Source organism: Ctenocephalides felis, unplaced genomic scaffold (genome assembly GCF_003426905.1).
Source record: "Ctenocephalides felis isolate EL2017-DRISC unplaced genomic scaffold, ASM342690v1 CF-g0.4_SCAFFOLD_01170, whole genome shotgun sequence".
NCBI lineage: Eukaryota > Metazoa > Arthropoda > Insecta > Siphonaptera > Pulicidae > Ctenocephalides > Ctenocephalides felis.
In genome coordinates this window covers 67,092,015-67,115,842 of record NW_020537324.1, presented here as the reverse complement: position 1 = coordinate 67,115,842, position 23,828 = coordinate 67,092,015, and the positions used below count along the sequence as shown (strand labels likewise).

At 28.6% G+C, this 23,828-nt stretch overlaps 6 protein-coding genes across 7 annotated transcripts; 3 read left to right on the top strand and 3 right to left on the bottom strand.

The window, feature by feature from the left end:
- Positions 1 to 1,288: 1,288 nt before the first annotated feature.
- LOC113367940 (DNA-3-methyladenine glycosylase-like) lies at positions 1,289 to 8,715 on the bottom strand. Its single transcript, XM_026609511.1, has 3 exons — positions 8,331 to 8,715; positions 4,435 to 4,610; positions 1,289 to 1,925 (listed from the first exon to the last, which is right to left on the bottom strand). The coding sequence occupies exons 1-3, from the start codon at positions 8,510 to 8,512 to the stop codon at positions 1,609 to 1,611; spliced, it is 675 nt and encodes a 224-aa protein (XP_026465296.1). The 5' UTR covers positions 8,513 to 8,715; the 3' UTR covers positions 1,289 to 1,608.
- A 639-nt stretch (positions 8,716 to 9,354) lies between these two features.
- Positions 9,355 to 11,247, bottom strand: LOC113366671 (putative 3-methyladenine DNA glycosylase). The gene is made up of 3 exons (XM_026608319.1): positions 10,997 to 11,247; positions 10,393 to 10,568; positions 9,355 to 9,671 (listed from the first exon to the last, which is right to left on the bottom strand). The coding sequence occupies exons 1-3, from the start codon at positions 11,185 to 11,187 to the stop codon at positions 9,355 to 9,357; spliced, it is 684 nt and encodes a 227-aa protein (XP_026464104.1). The 5' UTR covers positions 11,188 to 11,247.
- Positions 11,248 to 11,307: 60 nt separating this feature from the next.
- LOC113366672 (uncharacterized protein RAB5IF homolog) lies at positions 11,308 to 12,113 on the top strand. Its single transcript, XM_026608320.1, has 4 exons — positions 11,308 to 11,491; positions 11,566 to 11,669; positions 11,757 to 11,886; positions 11,955 to 12,113. The coding sequence occupies exons 1-4, from the start codon at positions 11,390 to 11,392 to the stop codon at positions 12,000 to 12,002; spliced, it is 384 nt and encodes a 127-aa protein (XP_026464105.1). The 5' UTR covers positions 11,308 to 11,389; the 3' UTR covers positions 12,003 to 12,113.
- Positions 12,114 to 14,080: 1,967 nt separating this feature from the next.
- LOC113366394 (putative uncharacterized protein DDB_G0282133) lies at positions 14,081 to 19,700 on the bottom strand. 2 transcript variants are annotated; one of them, XM_026607995.1, is made up of 11 exons: positions 19,565 to 19,700; positions 19,337 to 19,491; positions 18,865 to 19,109; positions 18,582 to 18,794; positions 17,570 to 18,382; positions 17,422 to 17,503; positions 17,031 to 17,331; positions 16,047 to 16,395; positions 15,849 to 15,923; positions 15,674 to 15,772; positions 14,081 to 14,295 (listed from the first exon to the last, which is right to left on the bottom strand). In XM_026607995.1, exons 3-10 carry the CDS (start codon positions 18,876 to 18,878, stop codon positions 15,688 to 15,690), a joined length of 1,932 nt encoding a protein of 643 aa, XP_026463780.1. In that variant the 5' UTR covers positions 18,879 to 19,109; positions 19,337 to 19,491; positions 19,565 to 19,700; the 3' UTR covers positions 14,081 to 14,295; positions 15,674 to 15,687. The 2 variants fall into 2 exon arrangements, with proteins under 2 accessions (XP_026463780.1, XP_026463779.1); XM_026607994.1 differs by lacking the exon at positions 14,081 to 14,295 and adding an exon at positions 14,347 to 14,465.
- A 221-nt stretch (positions 19,701 to 19,921) lies between these two features.
- On the top strand, positions 19,922 to 21,148 carry LOC113368211. The gene is made up of 3 exons (XM_026609777.1): positions 19,922 to 20,165; positions 20,472 to 20,820; positions 20,887 to 21,148. Exons 1-3 carry the CDS (start codon positions 19,928 to 19,930, stop codon positions 21,017 to 21,019), a joined length of 720 nt encoding a protein of 239 aa, XP_026465562.1. The 5' UTR covers positions 19,922 to 19,927; the 3' UTR covers positions 21,020 to 21,148.
- Positions 21,149 to 21,529: 381 nt separating this feature from the next.
- Positions 21,530 to 22,504, top strand: LOC113367567 (trypsin-5-like). Its single transcript, XM_026609164.1, has 5 exons — positions 21,530 to 21,569; positions 21,663 to 21,843; positions 21,963 to 22,101; positions 22,304 to 22,411; positions 22,484 to 22,504. The coding sequence occupies exons 1-5, from the start codon at positions 21,530 to 21,532 to the stop codon at positions 22,502 to 22,504; spliced, it is 489 nt and encodes a 162-aa protein (XP_026464949.1).
- The last annotated feature ends 1,324 nt before the right edge of the window (positions 22,505 to 23,828 follow it).

Sequence of the window (23,828 nt, the reverse complement as noted above, 5' to 3'; positions counted from 1 at the left end):
CATATCCTGTGAGAGTTACCCGTCTCTAGTGTGCACAGTTTTGTGACGAGTATAATCGTCAACGTTTATCTCCCTATAGCAAAATCGTAAGAATTAAGGCTTTTTCTCTCTACTTTCAATTATTGTTCACTTGCTTTTTAGATATCGCTGGTGTACCTTTTCTCCCGCGGTTTTCTAAAGTGTTTTTTAGTATAAGCTCTAATCTTGAAATTTTCTGTAAATGCACTACTGTGTATAGATGTATATAAATGTATACTGCAGATTATTTACTAATTTTATTATAATATTTGATTATTAGAGCGAGTACACCACACCACAAGCTACTATTGCACCAGCTGCCGCACATCGCAAATCCAACGACACCGGTACTAAACTTTTCTTTTTCCATGTTATATATTACATATAAAAATTTACAAGAACTTTCTTAAATTGTATATTAATTCACGTTTTTCTCCTAAAGAAGTAACTTCTGTTCCACCTACAACTGCCGACAGACGTATTGAGATTGACGATGATGTCGGCGAAGGTCTCACCTTGCATGTGGTTTATTTGGAAAAATCACCAAAGAATGACGACATAAGATTTGTATCCGACGTGGAATATAAAACCATAGGTAAAGTAATGATAAAACATCATCGTAATAAGAAAAATAATGTGAAATTTACCATTGCTATTATACACAGTGGTGCCCGAAAGGGGCTAATTAAGAAACATATTTTTGATCAATACTTTCAGGTTATCTCCAGAGTGAGAGTTCGAACTTACGACCTCGTCCACACGAGTCGATATAACCTAGAAAACATTGCGTTTATATATATATTAGAGAGGTCCTTAATATGGATGTTTTCGAATTTCCTTGCTCCCATGATCCCAGATGCTTCTAAGTTGATAAAAAAAATTCGCTGAAAGTTTTAGCTCTTAATATTAACTCTAACATAGTCCGCACTCCAACCAAAGTTTCTTGATTCTTCTTCCTAAGTAAATACTTATTTTACGAAAAATATAAAATTTACGTTAAAAATTTCTTATTTATGATGGAAATTAGCTGATACAATGTTATTCTCAAAATTTTGATTCACTTGTCGCTACGTTAAAAAACAAATGGAATTTTACCAATGTTAATAAAGAAACTTTGGTTGAAGTGCGGACTATCTTAAAGTTAATATTAAGAACTAAAATATTTAAAGTTTTATTCATACATGACTACACATTAAAACCATTGATTTTTATTGCTTGATATAAATATTTATTATTTTGCTTAATAAATAAAGTATATCCACTACCGCATGTTTCTTAAACAATAATTTACAAATACATAATTTCATTATAACAATTTGTATTTGATTTATATCATCTTTAGTCTTGAATACTTGATTAAAACAAATTTTATATTCTAGGAAATGTTGCATTTCGAGTAGGTGACATAAGAAATGAAAGTATTCTTACGGGTAGACCAGCCATAGATTTTATGAGAAGAGTCAAGCTAAAATTCCAGTCGCCTAATCTGATTCAACCAGAAGATTGATGACTTTGTCAGATTATTTTTATAATAAACTTTACATTAAAAATAAATGTTTTAAACATTTTGCGTATTTCTATTTCTAATAGTCATTCCAAAGGTACAGCATTTTTATCCTTTTTGCTTACAAATGCATTGTCTTTAATATAAAAACGTAACAGTTTCTTGGACCATTCTTCTCCTGCGGATTCTATACCAATTCTTGGAGATTTAACGATATTATTGGTAATATCTGTATTAAATATTGCAGAATCATAATCGGGATGTTCTATCCAGATGTCATTAGAAGTGCACAAATCTTGTTTATCAATATTTTCTTTTTTCACATCTAAACTGATGCACAGTTTTGCAGGTCCGTTGCATAAGTCTTTGAGTGGAATCATTTTGGGACTCGTTTTCTTTTTTCCTGATATGGAAATATGTCTGTTAGTTTATTGAATAAAGTACCAAATGCTCAAACAAACATCTACCAAACTCAGGAAAGCGATAAATTGGGTTGAAGCCATTATTCATTTTTAGCATTTTTAGCATGTAAAATAACTACTAATTTTTCCGAACCAATCACCAGAAAAATAAGCAATAAATGGTAAATGCAACTATTAAGCATTTATTTCTGGTGTCTATGACTACCAAATTTTCCAAAGCAATAGTCAAGCAAATAAGAAGCAGCAGCAATTACTAATAGTCTAAGAGCCAGTAAACTATTTGACTAACCTGTTTTCTGAGTGCTGTAAAATTTTTCAATAAAAAATAATAGGCTTTCGAATAACGCTAATAACAAAGTAATTAAACAAAACGCACTATCCAAAAACCTTAATTGAAAAATTATTTTATCATTTTCGGCTCATAATAAAGGATTATTTAGCATATATTAATATACATTATGTGTATTGGTATAAGCCAATATGAGTAGAATCACGTAATTTTTTTTCTCGATATCTTTTATGGTTACGCCAAAAATTGAGTTTAAAAAAGGGGTCACTTTGGCATATTTTCAATGATATCTCGGCCATAAGGTGAGATACAAATGGACCTTTAAAATGACGTATAAATTATTCAAATACAAGGGTGTTAGTCGATTATTATGTACTCGACTGGCGGACCCTTGCAACCATCAGAATGGGCTCGCTTTTTACATATGCCTTTTGAACAGTTAAAAGAATACACCCTTAAAATTTGAGCCTTGTGAGAGTAAGTTATGAAAAAAATTTTTTTGACATTTTCACAAATTGAAGGGAAGATGACGCAATCGCAGAATGACTGCCAGAATGGTACTTTCTAAATGGGTCGATAATAAAATATCATTAAAAAAAATTCTAGCTCTTGGAAAACAGGTTAGTCAAATAGTTCACTGGCTCTTCTACTATAAGCACTCATTTCCAGAGTTTGTAAAATAACTATACAATTTTCCAAAGTCATCAACAAACAAACAAAAGCGATAAATAATAGAAGCAATTGCTAAGCATTCACTTCTAAGTATTATAAATAACCAGCTTTTTTTAAGCAATTATCAAGCTAATAAGCAGTACAAGCAAATAATAATTCATACATTCATTTCTAGAAGCTGTATATTTACTACTAATTTCTTAAAATAAATCAAGTAAATAATAAACGATAAGTTAAGAAGGGAGTTATCTATCAAATGGATTAAAATCAATCTTCCTGTGTAACTTTATTTAAAAAGGATTTTAAATGAAAGACTATTCTTTGAAAGAATGATTTAATTATGGTTCTAGTATGGAATAAACTGAAATTTTTAGCGTCACAATTTTAGAACATGCAAAATCCATCCCTAAATCCTGGTATGTGTGAAAATATCGACTTGAAAAATAAATAATAGGATTTTGCATGTTGTAAAATTGTGAGGATAAAAATTTCTGATTATTCCATACTTAAACCATAAGTGAATCCTTCTTTGTTGGTCTATAATATTTTAATATGTTCGATTATACAACTATTATTGTGCAAAAATTTACTAAAATCATCAAATGTTTTCAACAATTAATTTTAATAAACGTACGAGCCGATCTTTATTAAAAAACTTATGACCACGGTTTGCAACTGATATATTTCGAATAGTTTGTGAAATTTCAAAATCGGTTTAGATTTTTTGGCAAAACGCTATCGCAAAATTATGCACTTGTTTGCTAATTAAAAAGAAACGGATTGGCCGATTATCGCATAAAATAAAACAAAGCGAGTCCTTACTAAGTTTCATCAAATGACTTAAATTTTCAATATAGGTTTAGTCGTTTTTGAGAAAATCTGGACGAACGAAATTTTGACCCAAATGTACAACAAACAGGTACATCATATACACCAAAAATACTTTGATAAAATGTTGTGACAAACGATAGAAAATCAATATCGTAATATCGATTCAAAATGTCTTGAAACGTAGAGAAAACATAAAAATTACCAAAACAAATAAAAACATGAACTTCCCCTTTGATGACTACCAAATTTTCCAAAGCAATTATCAAACAAATAAGAAGCAGCAGCAATTACTAAGCACTCATTAACAGAGATTATAAAATAACTATCCAATTTTTAAAGCAATCAATAAATAAACAAAAACGATAAATAACGAGCAATTTCTATGCAATCACTTCTAAAGTTTATAAATAACCAGCATTTTATCCAAAGCAATCATTATCCTACCAATCTGCCAAAATATTACATAAACGACAAAAAAATCTAATGTATATAAATAAGATAAAATACTAAATATTGAAATAACTAATAAATAACTGCAGTAGAAACCCGTTAAGACGATTATGCCTAATACCTCTCGCCTAATATGCCTTTTTACACCGCTCCATGCTAATATAAACAATTGCGCCGTTTTACACCAATATTTTGAAAATCGACTTAGCGGGTTTTTACCTTATTTACTATAAACATAGAAATCCTACCTTGTGATCGTAATTCAGACATCCTATCAATGCCATTTAACGGTTCCAATGCCCTCAAAAGTACTGCACAACCTTCCCCAAGACTTGATACATTTAGGCAATGATACATTCCGTAGGTTATGTAAACGTAACATGTTCCAGGAGGCATAAACATTGCCTCATTTCGATTTGTCCGCCTGAAAATAAAAATGATATATAAATATTATATAATTTGTCTCAAACAGAATTGTTATTTAATTTCTTTGTTTAGATTTTATTTTAACAACGATCAGAATTCAAGTGTGAAATTGTCCTAACTGCGTCGCTTTTTAGAAAGCAATACCATCAGAATTTATTATCACAATACTGATGGATTTATTTTATTGATGCAGCAATGCCGGCGAAAGGCTATTTTTACTTGGAAACACATTGCAATAAATACAGAAAATAAATAATATTGAATGAAACTCGTTAACAAACAATTTTTTAAATTAAATCATATGATGTTTGATACCAATGCCAATAATTGCTTATGGCTTACACTTTTTTATTTCATTCTAAGAGGTGTTGAAAGTGAATATTTTAGACTAAAGGTGTTCAAAGAAAATATTTTAGATTTTTTATGAGAATATGCTTGTGAAAAAATGCAAAGAGTTATTTTACAAAATAAATCCCTACTTTTGCAATATATGATATGCATAGTATAGTAAAAACTATAACAAACTCGATACGATAATGATAAATGAGTAACAAATATTGATTTTTTGGCATCAAAATAATGGCCATTTTAATTACTTACGTGAAAGTACCAGTACCCCAAAAACTACTGGGTATGCCTTTACCTATTATCAGCAAAAACTAATCGTTAAAAATACACGTTATACATGTTATATAAAAATACATGTTATTTTTAAACCATCGGAATTAGTTAACTAATAAGTTTTCCTGAAAACGTGGGGTAATCAAATACATACTAATAATCTCTTAAGGCCAATTAAATAATATCAGCAACTATATAAAAATGTGATTTTCAAGGAGATGATCGAAAATTTTAATAACATGCATTAAGGGAGTATTCCAGTGCAGAGGAACGAATTTTAGGCCATGTTTGAATCATAAAAAATAGCAATCAATATTTGTACTACATCTTTTCTATAATATCTTTATCAACGTTAAAAGACTACAGAAAAAAAATTAATGATTTTAAAAATTAGCAGTGGTTGAAGTGAGGGGTCTTAAAAAGTTTACACGTGACCATGCTCACCATTGCAATCCGAAATGAAAGAAAAAAAGGATTACATAATATAGAATGATGTCGCAATGGTTTATAATAGGATTAAGTTAAAAAATAATTTTTTGACAAAATGTTTCCCAAATGGTGACTGAAAAAGAAATGATCAATATCTTACCACTTTTTTTTGTTTCTTGATTTTTTTTAAAAATAGTAAAAATTGAAATTTGGGGATTAGGTTAGTATATGCCAGAGAGAAGTACATAAAGAAGATTCTCCAAACATTTCAAGTAAATTTGTTCAGTAGAACTCCAGTAGAATCGTGTTGAAAAAGACAATTTTGAGATAAACGCGTTTAAAGTTATTGTCAAACAGATGTATCTCCGAAGATAAATTAAGTTTTTAAAAATTCTCCCGAATACAAATTCCTGAATAGTTAAATTTTGAAAATATAAATATTAAAAAAAACGATATCTAAAATTTCTATTAGTATATGACTAATATTTCATGTTGCTTTCGATCGTATCAGATTCTTGAGAGAATAATAAACCCCAAAAATAATTAATGTGAACTAAATGTATTGCATATTCTATTTCTGAGTTTTATTAAATTTATCGTATTTTAAATTTCATAAAGTAGATTGTTATCGCTAGAAAATTCTATCAATTTTTATGTAATCTTGATACTTCTTTAGGAATCGTTCGCATACTGTATGCACAAAGTAGATTTCAAAACTTATTTACATGTTGTTTCAAAAATATTCAATTTTAAAAATTGTTAGAAATTAACAGATTAACGTAATTGTGCTTCTAAGATTAATAGTTAATATATAATTTCTCATAAAACTCGCACGCGCAATAAAATTCTTGATAATCATCCTTCTACAGAATTGATATTCGCCCTTCTACACGTTGTGCAAAAACTAACGCACCACCAACAATGCCGATTGGATTGAGTAAATTATATTACCATATATAAATAATATACAACTATATAAATAATATATATAAAGTCCACTACTTACCATTTTATTAGCAATTATTATCGATAAATTCACACACGACACACGCGGCGGCCATCGACTAGGACAAAATGCACTCGGCAGAATTAACACGACGACGACCGACGACCTACGACCGACAGGCGACAGAACGATCCGACCACTTCGAGTGCTACCTGGTTACTGAATTTGCAAAAATTTTGGACGATTTATTGTCCTTGTCTAGGCATTGCCTTATATGGGCATAAATCCAATGCATGACGTCACCCAAGAGGTGGTAATAGAATGAATGCAAAATATTGCACTTGAGAATCGAACTGACGAAATAAACAGGGTTGTAATTGTTTGCACAATGATTAAATTTAAAATAAGTGATGCATGACATCGTGCTTTAAGACAAATTGCTAGAACTTCTCGTACCGAAAATTAACATTTTTAAAAGAGCTTTAAAATTTGAAAAATGTAAATTTTTGATAATTTTGAAATTCTTTTGAAAATCTTGAATTGTTTTTTAAATCAATCGTGCTATATGGCTATGTTTTAAAGAAGAAATACTAACGGAAGTCTAGCGTAGAAATGTAAACAAAATTCATACTCATGATCAAAATCTTTATAAAACATCTGATAATTTGATGTTCGTATGTCCAATGATCATTTTTGACCGGCAAATAGCATTTTTTTACTTGTTTTTTTTTACTTTTTTACTCTCCAAAACCGCTGAACCTGCCTTCCCAATTTACTTTATCAATAGAAGTAAAATGTTTTTATAATTATTAAAATCAGACGTTTCGTTCTCTGAAAGACTGAATTACCATTTTTGGCACTATAGTCCAGTAATTTAAGCTTAAATTAGGTAAGAATCTCGGAATTCGAGATACCCAGCTGTAAGTCTGTAAATACTTGTATATTGGCAGTCTCTAAACCTACATATGGTCCGTACTAGGGTTTGTCAGTTTTCAAAAACCGGTTTTTGGCAAAAATTATGGAATTCGAAAACCGGTTTTTTAGTGAAAAAAGTCGGTTTTCACTGTATTATAAATGGCTAAATAACCGGCTAAAACCGATTTTTTAGTAAAATTAAAATTCGAAAACCGGTTTTCTGAAATGTCGGTTTTTGTATGAACCCCAGTCTGTACACCCTACCATATGTAGGTTTTGAGACAACTTTGAATCTCGAATTCCGAGGTGAACTTACTATAATGACTGGACTACTATTTATTTGTATATTCAAAACGGTTGGACCTGCCTTGGTCAAAAACTCATCAGCACGTCTCCCCATCAATAAGAATCGAATATTTTGAATCATTCAAATCGGTCGAACCGGGTTCTTAAAATTGTCGATAAAAATTTGTATCAGCACACACACACACACATACATCCATTTTTTATAAAGCATGCCCAAATGTTCAGAAACCTTTGAAACGTAAATATATTAGGTTGTCAAATATCTCCATTTCGCCTTTTTGTATTATAAACCAAGAGCAAAAAAGCGGAAGGGAGATATTTGACAACCTATTATATAAACATTTTCATTTTTGGTTTTTGTGATTACTATAACTTACTCTACTACTTAATAATAATATATTTTTATGAGTTGAAACTTTGTTTATTAAGTTTAATTTTGCCTACCAATCAATGTTTCATTCTTATATCTAAAATTTTTGTTGCTTTATAATAATTATTAACCTGCCATTATAGCTATGAGCACTCTTGTCCTCAAATCCTAAATACGCTTCGGTTTCCACAATATAGCCAGAAACAATAAAGTTGTCTGATAGTCTCCTGCACAAAACTTTTCCTAGAAGTGCTATTGCGAGATCTACGCATTCTTTGTTATAAAATTCTGACGTCAGCCTTGTCTTATTCATTTTTATAAATTTCTGTATTTTTTACCAATAACACGCACATTGTTATTTGGCGACAATCGTCTTCCGACTACGAAAGTTGCACAAGCACTATATTCAACCACGTGGTGGTACTGTCATAATCTCGTCTAAAAAAATCTAATTCATTGTAAAGCAAATTTAAAATATTTCGTTATTGGTATTAATAAACGTTAACGATTTATAAGTCCAAAATTATTATTAAATTATATATCATGTAAATATAATTACTTTCTGTAAAATCACTTTCACTTTTCATCCTGGGTTTGAGATTATAGGCAAAAATGCCCTTTTGCAATTGCAATCACAACTGAAGAGCAGATGGCGATAGCATTTCTTATTTGATTTAATATTTAATATTTTATATTGTTAAATATTTATAGCTGTTATTTTTATATAGCTTCAGTAATTCACACAAAAAATCTTAATGAGAAAAATTTTAATATCTAATGGATTTAGGGCTCTTTGTTAAATAACTTCCTCAAAAGTTTAGACTTTTTCACCTAAAACTTTATATATTTGATCTTACAGTTACCGATTAATATATATATATACTCGTATATATATATATATATATATATATATATATATATATATATATATATATATATATATAAACAATAACGATGTACAAATAAATATTTAAATGATCTTATTATATTAGATTTGCTAATTTGGTCAGATTAGATATTAATTATAGGTATTTAAACATATGTTCGAATATTAAAAATAAGATTAAATTTATAATATTATAATTTATATTTAACTTTAATATGTATTTAAAATTTGTGTTAACATTCATATAAATATAATATAAAAATATATCTCTATTCCAAGGTGATTTCATTCTTATCCTTCTTGCTAACATATATATTACTCTTTATATAAAAACGCATTGGCTTATCAGCCCATTCTCTCCCAGCAGATTCAATCCCAATTCTCGGACATTTTACAATGTTATTCTTATTCAATGTACTGATTATTTCTGAATTGCAATCTGGTTCCTCAATCCAGATATGATTAGAATTTGATAAATCTTCTTTATTAATATTCTTCTTATTTATATCAAAGCCCATGCAAAACTTGGCTGGTCCATTGCATAAATCTTTAATAGGTGTTTGGTTGAGTTTGTTTTTCTTCTTTGCTATTAACAAATTCCTATTAAAATAACTACTCAATATTATTGAAATAATAATATATACAGTGGCGTAACTATAGGGTGGCATGTGTGGCAAAATGCCACAGGCCCCCGACAAATCATGAATTCACATATATCTTGAAAGTTACTAATAAATCAATGAAATTAATTACATTAACAGCAATTATCTATCATAGTCAATAAATTAGTAGTATGTTCTTCATTTTTTTCATTTTCATTATAAAATTACATGTTTAAGGCCCATTTATCCTATTTTCACAAAATTTCACAAATACTATATATTTGATTTTCATGAAAAATTAAGTTTTATGTATTCTTTTTGTACTTTTGTACTTTTTATTCAATATGAAAATTAAGTTTTATGTATTCTTTTTGTCCTTTTGTACTTTTTATTCAAAATGAAATAATTTTGCCTCTATGTTAATATTTTACTTGTTTATGTATGTTTTGTATAATTTCATAATTTAAAACCATAAAATATAAATTAGTTAAAGTTGGTTTGCTCATTTGTAAGCCAGCAATGAACAACGTGCAATTGAATATGTTGAAACACCTTGAATTAATCACAATAAACTAAATACAATGGAAATTGAGTACCACAATAAGGGCCAACTAAAAAAAACTGCCACTGGCCCCAGAGGGTCTAGTTACGCCACTGAAGAAACATGAACTTTGATAAAATCATATATGGAATAACCTATGGTACCTTTTGACCGTAGTTTTGTAATATGTTCGATTCCATTCAGAGGTTCTACGGCTCTTATGAGAACAGCTGAACCATCACCTTTGCTTGAAATGTTCATGCAATGGTACATTCCGTATGTCATGTAAACGTAACATGTACCTGGGTCCATATATAAGGGCTCATTATGATCAGTGCGTCTAAAAGAACAAGATTTGAATCTTGTATTATTCATTGTCAGTAACTGTTTAAACAATATATCTTAAGCAATACATTAATAGATATATGAAACAATAATACATATCTTGAGCATAATATATATTATATGCAATTAGCATGTTTAACTAAAAGTAGAAAGTCTCCAAAAATGTAACTACGTATAATATTTATATATGATAATAAAAATGTTGTAATTGTATTGAGAAAAAGTGGTGAAAGGTTGAAGAGTAAGGGAATCAATTATTTGTGGTGGCTCTCACACCATGGACTTACCTTCGGGCAGACTACCATTAATATTATTGAGAAAACAATTAGGCAAAACTACAGAGACAATTGCAGATCTTACACTCCGAAACAAAAAAGGAATAATGCATGATATAAATCAAAATGATTATAAAAATATACTAACCTACCATTATAAGTTTGTGACGCTTTATCAATAAATCCTAAATAAGCTTCCGTTTCCACTATGTAACCAGAAATAACAGTATTATTCGGGAGTCTTCTACATAAAACTTTTCCTAGAAGTGCAATAGCTAATTCTTCGCCTTCTTTATTGTAAAAATCTGATGACAGACGAGAAGATTTTAATTTCTTCATAGTATGTATTTTACAATAATTACGTTAACTAACACTAAACTTTAACGTAAACTAAACTTTTTCGAATCTTGTTTTCATTTGACACTTCAAAAACTGTCGCCATATTTCAACAACATGAAGTAGTCCTATTTTCAACTCTACCAACTGTATTAGAATCAATCTTATTTTCGTAGGATCTTTAATTTATTAATTATATATTAAAATGTCAAAATTAAATACTTCTGATAAAGCCAATCAACACAAAACAGAATTAAAATCAATATGGAGTAGAGCATTAACTGCTAATTCAGAGTGGCCAGATAAAGTACAAATACATATACCATAACCTAAAAATCATTATATGACAAATATAAATTATTGTAATTTTTATCATTATAGGAAGAATTTTTAGATATTATTTATTGGTCTCGTCAGGTTTTAGGAATATTAATAGGCATCGTGTGGGGAATTGTTCCTTTGAAGGGATTAGTAGCTTTAATTCTGTAAGATTTACCATATATCTATCCTACATACTTCAAAGACTTCTTTAAAGAGATTTTACATAACTTACAGATAAAATTTTATTTTAGATTTGCAGTTTTTAATGCCGGTTTACTATATATCTACTTTACCTCATTTCAATCCATTGATGAAGAAGAATATGGTGGCGTCTGGGAGCTAACAAAAGAAGGTTTTATGACTTCATTTGCAGGATTTTTAGTATGTCCAGAACATCATCTCAGCCACAATAGCTTCAAACATTATTCTAATAATATGTCCATTTCCAGGTTACTTGGATAATTTTCTACACCGGTCTACATCAAGAATCGTTATGAGATATTTGTTATACTATTTATTTTTATCAGATTCTGTGTAAGAATTTATTGTATGATATGCATGTATGTTACATAAGATTTTTTCTATATGTATGCTAATTGTGAAACAATAAATCAAATTATTTATAATAAATTCATATAGAATGGAAAACACTTCTACTATATTTGTTGAAAGTTTCAGATGGACTGGTTACTACAAAAAAACTTTAAAAATATTTAACAGAGAAATTACTTTATATAGACATAATAAAGTAGTTGCATTATTCAAAAAATATCACATAGACCTTTTGAATAATTTTCATGCTAATGATATTTATTTGGTTCATACACATTAATAAATAACAATGAATTGTTAAGCCAGATTTTAAAACATTATTTCTTTGAAATGAAGTGTATTATTATCTTATCAAGATAAATATACCAGAAAAACAATTTTTTTAATATGTATGGTCAAGAATTCGGTTTGTTTAAAATTATGCATAAGCGTAAAAGTAATAAATTGCTTTGGCTGCATCAGACCTATTATTCAAACATTCTATAGCCTAAAATTAATATTAAATCTTACAACATTTACTCAAAAACCATTTTAACTTGTACAAAATGATCTTCCGCTGCATTATCTTCCGTATTGAACCTTGATACATTATTTCTTTAGTCACTATCTACAATTCGAAATTATTTATAAATATAAGTAAGTGATGAATGAACAACGAATTATATAATTCTCAGAATACCATCGAAAAAACCTTATATTACACATATTACAAATTAAGCCATCCTAATAATTAATAACCTTACACTTTTAGTAAAAATATACATGAACTGAAACTGAAATTAAAAGATCTTAGTTAATGCTAATTCAATATTCTAAATTTTAGTTTTAATATACATACATAAAAAAAACATTCATTTAATTTTGGCACAAAAAGTGTATTATAGAACCGAATTTTGAACAATTTGGTGCTTATATATTTTAATAATCCTATCTTATATTAATACAGAGATTCACTTAACCAATATCAATTATTGAAAAAGATTAATAAAAAAAAATTGTCGCAACAATATAAATGTTTATACAAACAAAACACTAAATATTTCTTGAAAACCAACAAAATAATAGTATTTAAGTAACATTTGAAACATAATTATGTTAAATAATAATTAAGTAACATAATTATTAGAAAATAAATATATCTTAAGTCATAATAACAATAAATAATTTCTTTACTTTTCGGTAACAGCACATATCACATACTTCTTAGGTCGATAACATGAGTTAATTCTCATCAAATAATACTTCAGAATATTAAAATACATATAAAAATTAAATACATAAGATTATATATAAAATGAAAATACTTTCTAATACTGATAAATTGATATAAATAAGTTCATAGACAATATGAAAATGTTTAATTGCCTTCATTTAGTCCAAATTTTACTTATATCGAAATGAAATAAAAAAAAAAAAAATCGTGATAGTTAAAAATTAATAACATTCTATAAATGAACTTAATATATACTATAGCTTTTAGATGCTTAAATTGTTTTCTTTCACTGACACCAATCAATCATCGCAAATATACATAATTAAAATGGATACATTATTTAAGTTATTTTTTCTTCAAAAAATACTCATTTTATACATATATCAATAGCTTTAATGGCAGCATAATATAATTTATGACCGAAATCAACCCCAAACATTTATTATACCGTGAACAAAATCGTTGCTCACAGAATCGAATATTAATTTAAATTACGGATGTTAGCTTAATGAATAAATTAGTTTAGGAAAAATAATCTGCATACTTTTAAACTGCAAATCACTTAATTCAGTGGTATTTTTATTAAATGTGAACAAATATTTAATCTAATTAGTCTTAGACCATAAGTACTTCTCAGTCTGAACATATTTCATAAGTACATATTATAATTAATTTGCACCAATTTAATGCAGAAAGTTATGAATTATATAATATAACATATATACCAATAATTTTACTACTACCAAATAAAGTTTTAAGACTATTTGTGCTAATAGAACAGAAAAATTAATTCTAAAAGCTCGTCTAAAATTAAAATAAAGTGTGATGATTTTTTTATGAACACAGATTGTTTTTACCCTATGACCTTACATTTTGAACATGTACTCTAGTAGTTCCAAACTTAGAAGTTTCATATCAGATACACGCAAAACCACAATTCATAAATGAATTTCTTATATCAACTGAACTATTAGGCTTGATCTGCCACCTGGCAAAATAACTTTGTACAGCTCTGTAATACAGCTCTGTAGATATATAATAAAAATAATATACGAAGATATCATTGTTTAAGGGAGTATTCTTGTCTACAATTTTACAGAAAAATAAAAAGAGTCAAATGTTTTAATTCTAGCAGGTAATGAAGTTGTGGCATCTAAAAAAAAATTAGCACAAGACCATAACCCTGATTTTAGCCCTGAAAATAATTACAACAAAGAATGAACTACAAATTAAAAAAAAAAAAAAAAAAAAAAGAATAGCGACTTTCTGAAAACATATTCTTTTTATAACTTTTGCTATTCTCGATTTTTTAAAAAATAGTAATTGGAAAGTCTATGAAGAAGACTATAAGGAAGACTAGTGGGTACCAAAATCAAAAGACATTTGCAAATCAAAAAATATTTGAAGTATAGAAAGTGGAGATCAAAAAGTTCAGAAACTCATTATTTTGAGTTCCTAAATCTAAACATTGACTCAACACTGATTATTAATTCTATCAAATTATATGCAATAACTTCTAAAACTTCACACAGAGTAGGATTATTGTGGTCAAACTTTTCTAAAGAATCTATATTTCCAAAAATTATTCAAACTTGAAAAAAATCTCTTTCAAATATATAGGAATAGTTAAGCCATCTAATATATTAAAACTAGTGGTGTATGGCATTATGCTTTAAGGCAAATTGCTGGAACTGCCTGTATCGTAATAAAATGTTTGAGGAACATGAAATGTTTTCAAATAGATTATTATAAATATTGTAGCATTGTTTAATATTTATAAGAATTATATAAACTGATTTACAAAGTTAAAACTATTCACTTAAAGTCTATAAGTGAGCTTTAGAACTTTAACCAGAATTGAAATTTTAAATGAAAAATGCATTTAGCATTGTATCTTCTAAATGGCTGGACCTGCCTTTGCCAAAACCTAATCACCACTTCTCCCAATCATTACAAATGGAATGTTTTTTAGATGATTCAACTCAATTTCTATTTTTTATAGTCTTTGCTCTTTATCTCCGTAACGGCTGGGCCTGCTTTTGTCAAAAACTAATCAGCACATCTCCCTATCAATAGGAATCGAATGTTTTTTGAAGCATTCAAATCGTGCGCCCAAAAACGTGAACAAAAAAATGCGGCACACAAAAAAAAACGCACACACACAAACATATCCATTTTTTCTTAGGTATGCCAAAATGTTCAAAAACCTTCAAAATGTGAAGATTTGCAAAAATTTTCATTTTCGATTTTCAGCCCATTACTATGTATAACTATCCTACAGGAAGTTAATAAAAAAAAACGATTTCCTAAAACTTTTAGACCAGAATACCCCCTTAATATAAAAAGGGTTCATTACAATACAATAAACATAATTTGATATAATATAAAATTTTAAGCACTCACAATTTTTTATCTTATTAGTCATCATCCGAACTTGAAGTTGACGGCATGCTATTAAACCAGCTCTCCCTTGCAGAATTTGGTATGTGAAGTGAAGAATTTCTATAACACAATAAATCAATATCATTTTTGTATAAAAAGATTAAAAATTAAAAGACATTTTGTTGAATGTGCTCACCTTGATTTCTTACTATTAGTCGGTAGTGTTAAAGATGTTCTGTAGTAATTCTCATCTTCATTGCATTCTAATTTTCTACAAAATTAAAATTGCATTCAATTTTTAATTTGATTCAATTGATTAGTAAGTAATATAAAATGTAATATAACAGTAGCAAATAATAAGCAAAAAACATTATATGTATATCACTATGTATACCTCTGTAAAGTCATAGTTTCATGTGGCGATCCTAATTCATCATCCTCTTGCAAATAATATCTTGACCCGTGTGCTGATTTACAGTTCTCGCATTCACTTCTGTAATCATCACCATCATCCATCGAGTTTGAGTTATTAGAATTTATCAGTGGTGCAGCTATTGACAAGGGCAACGAACTATTTAAACCAGATGAATTTTGGTAAAGAGATTTAGTGCTTTTGGAGTGTGTCATGTTCCCACCATTAGAACTGTGTGTTAGTAAACTGGTACTTTCAGTTATTTTGCTGTTCTCATCCAAATCTATTTTTTTGGCTTTTGGGGTAGAGATAGCTTCTTTAGTCTTCACCCCTGGGAATATGATAATAATATAATTATGTGAGTTTTACACATACTTGACTAGTGGTAAGTAGCATTTTGCCTTAAGACAAGTTGCATTAACTTTATGATAAGTATTCATAAACAACTTAATAATAATTGAGACTCCGCTATTTGCATAAAGTTTTCAACTGTTCATTTCATAACTAAAGTTTTCGCTTTTACTAAAAAATAAATGCTACAGTTCATTAATTTGTTCAACTATATTTCATTTAGTTGTTTCATTTAATCTATTTTATGTTCCGAAAATATATTTTATTTAGTAGACAACTGTAATCAGTAGCTACCTATGAAACAAAGGACATACATAGGCTCTATACAGATTCTGCTTAGAATCGCTTAAGCGCGCCGGAAAATGCCAAACTTTGATAATTTTATAAATAAAACAACGAAGATAAGTAAAAGAATACACACACACGCACACTTATCCAAATTTGGTCTCATTCGATTCAGAATGACTTGAAATGTCAAAAAAAACAAGGTAAAAAAATCGCAATTTTTCGCGAATATATCTTCTGCTTCGGAAATAATTATAAAAAAAAAATAATATAAAAAACAGATTTTTTTAAAATAAATATTGCATTTAAAGATTAAATCTAATATCATACCTGTTGGCAGATTTTCTTTGGTCTTCGCAAATGGAAAAGCAGTGTATTTAGATGATTGGGTTAATATTTGGTTTGCAGATAGAGACATATTTTGATTAAGCGTTTCTTTTTTATTGTTAACCAATTCCAAATCTTGTGAATCTTTCTCATTGGAGATAGACAATGGTAAGGGTTTTGTTTTTAGTTTTGAAGTAGAAGGTAATGACAATGGTAATAGTTTATTTTTTAAATGACTTGGTGATTTTAAATTTGAATTATTGGTGTTAATTAATTTTGATGTAGACGGATAATGCAATGAAGGCTAAAAGTATAAAGACATTAAATAATTAGTAGCAAGATCAAAATGAATATTAGGTGAAGATTATATTTAATATTTTATATTATGACTTACAGTGTTTGAAGACGGACAATTGCTTCCCTCATCTTGTAATCCGGATGTTACTACAGAAATATGTCTTGGTATACTTCTATGTCTGTAATACAAACATCTTTAAATCCCAGGACTTAATTATTTTAGGAAGTATTTGATTATTACTTACCGAGATATAGAACTTGAAGTACTCCTAACTTCAATTTCATTGTCAAATAGTGGAGGTGGCAAAACATGCAACAGATCACCAGCGCTTTGTGTTTTACTTAAATCAAGTGCCACATTACTTTCATTTTCCAAAGCACTGGCTTGCTGCGAACATGCTTCACATTGTTCCAAATGTGATAAAATTGACTTGTTTTTCTTATGAGATAAAACTAGTGAACTTAAAGCATTGTTACTAGCTTTAGTAGGAGTATTAGTAAGAGTACTCAGATTGCTAGACTGAGTAGAGTTCGACGATGATGAAGATATATTATTAGAAGAAGATAATGGTATACTTAAACTTCTTGCAGACCTACTACTGAAATTAGAAGCTGAATTGCTGGTATTTCCAATTAAATGATTATTACTATTACTTCCCAAAGGTTGATTGGATTTTGGTACAATTCTGGGGTTTACAACAGGATGAATATTCGATCTACCCAAATTTAAATTATGAGATTCTATACATCGACTTGGTAAACTTTGATTTCCGCCTCGATTTACATTTAAGTTAGATTGAGCCTGAGTTATGGAATTAAACTGTTGTTGATTATAAGTGGATGGCATAATTACAATTGTATTAGAACGTTCACGAACATTGAGATTTATGTTATTAATATTTAAATTTGATGCATTAGATTGACTATTTTGTGTAGTACTAATTTGAATGTTTGAATTGAAAGTGGTGTCACTATTTGCAGAACTAGGTTCTAAATGTAGGCTAGCAGTGGTGGTTGAAACAGTAGTGGGCGCAGATTGCCTTAGGTTTGATGCAGTTCTGTGGAAAAAGATAGAATATATCACATTAATAAATAGGGCTACATAAATTGAAGTTTATTATTACTAATTTCAACAACATATATCCTCTTATTTATTGAAGATGAAATTTATGTGGATGATAGTTATTCCATATTGAAGAGGTAATACAATACTAAAAATAGTATACTTTTTAATAATAAGAATTGAAGTTAACTCACGTTGCAGCTAAAGCTTCAGCATGAGCAGCAGCAACTGCCTCTTCATAAGGCGGTGGCGCCTCTCCTCTAGGAAAATAATTTCCAGAAGGTTTCCACAATGCATAATGATGTGATGTTATTGATGATGGTTCATACGGATAATCAGATACATTACTAGTATTTCCCAAATATCCCATGCTTCCACCCATATATCCTAATGAACCAGCAATATACCTAGAAAACAACCAATATTATAAAGATAATATAATAAAAGCACTGCCTAGAAAGAGCTCATTTTACATACCCAATGCTTCCCATATTGCGTTGATCTTGGCTAAGCTGTCTGTTTTCAGGAGCACGGACTTTACGCAGTCGCAATCGATGTACAAGAAAAAAGAGAAGACTTAAAGATAGGGCTGCTGTAACCCCACTGGCTATTAGTCATAGGCCAACCTCATTGTGTTCAGTTTGATCACCAGCTTTAGGCAGGGTGTCGTCCAAACAAATGAAATCGCAGCATGAATTTCCTACTCTAAAAGACTTGCAGTCCTAGAATAGAAGAAACATAGTAAGAAATACTATCAAAACCAAAAAATATGATCTGCTTCATGTTTGTATAAAAGGAATGAAAAAACTAATTTTGAGTTTGAATATTTCAATGCTGTCAACATATACTTGAGCCTGCATGCAATTTGACCCCAATATTCACAACAGAGATAGAATTATAAACGCTTTGGAAAAATTGTTTATGAACGATTTTATTAATATTTGATTACTTGTGGCGGAGAACATAAAACTGCTTTGCACCACTTTGGAAGTCCATTATCACAAATGCACAATGTGCAAGTATCGGGACCAGGTACATAATGTAGACCAGGATCGATCGCTCGTCCATGCAAATCACGGCATTCCTTATCAGCACACAAAATTCCTATAAAACAAACGAACAAAATAGTTTGCAACAAATCTTGTACATAAAGTCATGACAGTCAGATATCAGGTACCTTTGAAATATAGTACAGCTAATACGGTGAAAAGAAAAATATCACAAATCATATTTAAAGTCAATCGAGACTAATAACGTTTTAATAGGATCTTATAATTATATGAATTTATTAATTAATTAATGGCAGTAATTTTTAGCAATTCTCATTTGGAAACTGACATTTAATATGGCGGGATATCAATATTAGTATTGCCATAGATGAACTTTGTTATTGCAGGTATTGCCATACTAAGAAACTAAAATAGAATTATTTTCTGATAAACGTCAAAATTATGAAAAACGACTGTTTGAAGTTTATTTGCATTTGACAGTTTCTTCAGTTTAACTTTAATTGTTGTTTATTCCATTCTTTTCGACGATAATGGATTTATTAGAACCTTCTAAAGAAATTTTAGAAGATTTCAATAAAGCGTATAAAGAATACATGATAAACAAGACCCTGTTATATTTTTGTAAACAGTCTGTATTCTGTAATGACAAAGGCTTAGACATTGAAACTAAAGATTTAATTAAGACTTTAATAGAAAATAAGGAGGTTCAAGAATATGCATTATTGAAGAAAGATCCAAGAAATAGCGCTGATAATATGAACTTATTAGGTATATTTATTAATGTAGAAGAAATTTAAAAACAATATAAATAATTCATATAGATTCCCCCGTTGACCGTTTTTAATTAGTTCAGTTGATAAATATGTTTCCAATTAACTATATATTTTAAATTATGCATACAAGTTATTCAAATTTTGCTACTGTAATATTTTATTTACAAGTCCAATGCTATATACATTATATGTAAACTTTGTGAAGTCGAAGCTGATATATCAAAAATAAATTGAAAATCTATCAAATCTATCAGATATAATAAATTTACCTGTAACAATTACTGTGATTGTTATCTTGCAGGTTTACCGAATGAACAAATTAACATCCTTCCAAGACAAAACCAAACAATTCTAATAAGCCATATGAACCAGTTAATGAAAACTGTGTTTGCAAATAATTTAAAAAAACTGAATACAATATGTCAAGGTGACTTAACAAAACATTCACAAGATACAAATTTAGAAAACAAGAGAATGAGCTTACACGAAGAACTATTTGATAATTATTCCACACTACGATCAAAAAAACTTGAGAGAATTGAACTAATTAAGAGATTTTTGGATCTCAAAAATAAGTTGATACAATATGATTCAACACATGCTGTAGATCTATTAGAGCAAGGTTATATGATTGAAGACGCCAGAATTACGTAAGATTATAATACAATCCTTAAATATTTTGAAATAAAATGACTAAGTATTATTTTGTATTGTAGCCTGTTACAGTATGCAGCTAAGCGTAGAATATTTAAGTCATCTCAAGCAATTGAAGCAACTTCTATTGTGTTGCAGGACATTGAATCAGAAATACAGCTAATTAATGATAAAATAAAAAAATTACAAAATTAGTTATATAAATATAAATATATTTTTATAGAACTTATAACCCCTTTTTACGTCTCATTAAGTAATAAGTTTCAGCAAAGATTACAAAATGTGTCTGCTGAAACTGAGACATTTATGTTATGTGCGATCAACTGTGAAACACTTTCATTTTTATATTATATGCAAGCATTATATAGGAAGAATTATTTCAACATAGAAAACTACAAACTGCAGTTGTTTTTTTATCAACACTAATGTTTTACAATTGTTTTGTTACATTTAAGCATTTTTCTGGTAAGACTAATGTTTATGCTCAGTTATTCATGATACACAAATGTGTTAAGTAGAAAGTTTTGTCGTCTTAAAAATGATCTAGAAATTATTCAATTTTTTTTATTGTGATGTTTTTTATTATGAGAATTTTAAAAATTAGTGAATATAGTTGTGAAATAAAGACAAAAAAGAATTTTTACTATTTAATACATATTTTAAAATTATTTAAATAATATATTCATTTTAGAATTAGTTATAATGATGTATTTACTAATAATAACAACTATTGCTATAATTAATGGTGAGTTTGCATAGGCAAAATAATCTGATTGTTACTATATTATTAAAAAAATAGATTATTTTTAAATTTGTTTTTTTTTTCTTAAATAAATAGTGCCAAATGCTCAGTGCCTGTTATTAGATATATTAGATGGAAGGGTAGTTGGAGGCGAAAAAGCCAGAATTGCTGAATTTCCACATCAAATTTCTTTACGTTATAATAAAAAGCATACTTGTGGAGGATCTATTATCGACGCTTATTATATTTTAACAGCAGCGCATTGTGTTTATGGAAGGTATGGTGTGGACTACATAAATTGTGATTATTAAATTTTTTGAGTATGATAAAAATAAAAGTTAATAATAAGCTTATTTTATAAAGAAACACAATTAACACTAGCAATAACACTTATAGAAACAGGCCTAAAAAATTTACTGTTGTGGCCGGATCAAGTTTTCTATATAAAGGAGGTAATCATCATGAAGTAGAATCTATCGTTTATCCTAAAAGATACACTCCCAGATCGCTAAACCACGATGTTGCTGTTATTAAGGTATATCTATAAATTTACTTCATTTAATTAATATTGAAAAAGTTATTTTCAAAATAGCTCTTCATATACCTACAGGAAGATTCATTCAAAATTTTATTTTTGTTCAAACAGAAATTAATTTTGTTGTCTTTCGCAATCATAACAAACATGTGAGTTTATTATTTCATATTGCCAAGAAAAGTTTTTTTCTTAATAATTCTAGTTGAAAAAAGCGATCGTTTTTGGAAAATACCAGCAACCGATAGCTTTGACCATGAGAGATACGCCTAAAGGTTTGATGGCAAAATTCTCTGGATGGGGGCTCATGTCGGTAAGAATGATACAATCAAAAAATAATGGTGATTATTATTATGGTTTTATAAATAATAATATTAATATAAAGACTAAGATGTCTATTGTATAAATTTATACGTGTCATAAAATGCGTAACCACGCGTAACGAATTTTTATAAAATTTTAGAGTACGTTTATATAAAAATTGGTCTTTTAAAAACTTTACCAAAAATTGGTCTTTTTTACCCTATAGCCGGGGTAAATTGAGACTACCGGGCAGCAAACATGTCCACTGTCTTATTTTAATTTTAAAGGAATGAGGAACTTCATATAAGTTATATAAATTTTTCTAAACAAAAATAAAAAGTTCCTTTAAAATTAGTCTCAATTTAGCTCGGCTATAGAAGGGTAAAAAAGACCAATTTTTGAAAAAAAAAAACAACTTTCTACAATGATGAATTAGCTGGAACATAGTCAGATAATGGTCAGATAGTTGTTTGTTTGATATGTGCGATTTGATGTGATATAATTGGTTTGGTTTTCACAATATAATATAATATAATTGCTCAAACTCAAATTGGACCTTTGTGCCCCGACCTACCCTATTAATTATGAAGAATATTAATTGTGTAGTAATAAGGTTACCATATTTTTTTAAGTAAAAATATAAAAGTTCCTTTAAATTAAAATAAGGCAGTGGACATGTTTGCTGCCTGGTAGTCTTCTCAATTTAGCTCGGCTATAGAAGGGTAAAAAGACCAATTTTGAAAAAAAAAACAACTTTCTACAATGATGAATTAGCTGGAACATAGTCAGATAATGGTCAATATTTTGTTTGTTTGATATGTGCGATTTGATGTAATATAATTGTTTGGTTTTCACAATATAATATAATATAATTGCTCAAACTCAAATTGGACCTTGTACCCCGACCTACCCTATTAATTATGAAGAATATTAATTGTATATTTTTTAAGTAAAAATCGGGATGGTAATTTTTAGTTATGCTAATCCAGAATGGCTCCCCCCCATACCCCCATGGTATGGTGAAAAATTTATTAACATTTAAAAACAACAAATACTATTTAAGGATCCAATAAGTTCTATCTTTTTTAAATAAATCATTTTTTTAATCAGAATAACTGATTAGGAACTTTAGCTTTTAAAACTTTTTATAAATATTGTTTAATTTTCTTCATATTTATTTAAAAATAATTAGCAGTTATTCCAGGCAGTCAAAAAATTCATTTACACAATTTTTGTTAATTCAAAATTGAAAATAAAAGTTCAAAATTATGAATGTGAAGAGCCGTCTTTTCTCATTCATAACCTATTGTTTCCTATAATCATACTATTTGTAGGTAACATTTTCAGATATTTGATGGTAGTTAAAAATTTTATTACCAAGTAATAGCAAAGCTTCAGTTTTCATCCATTACTGTTCGAAACCCCGG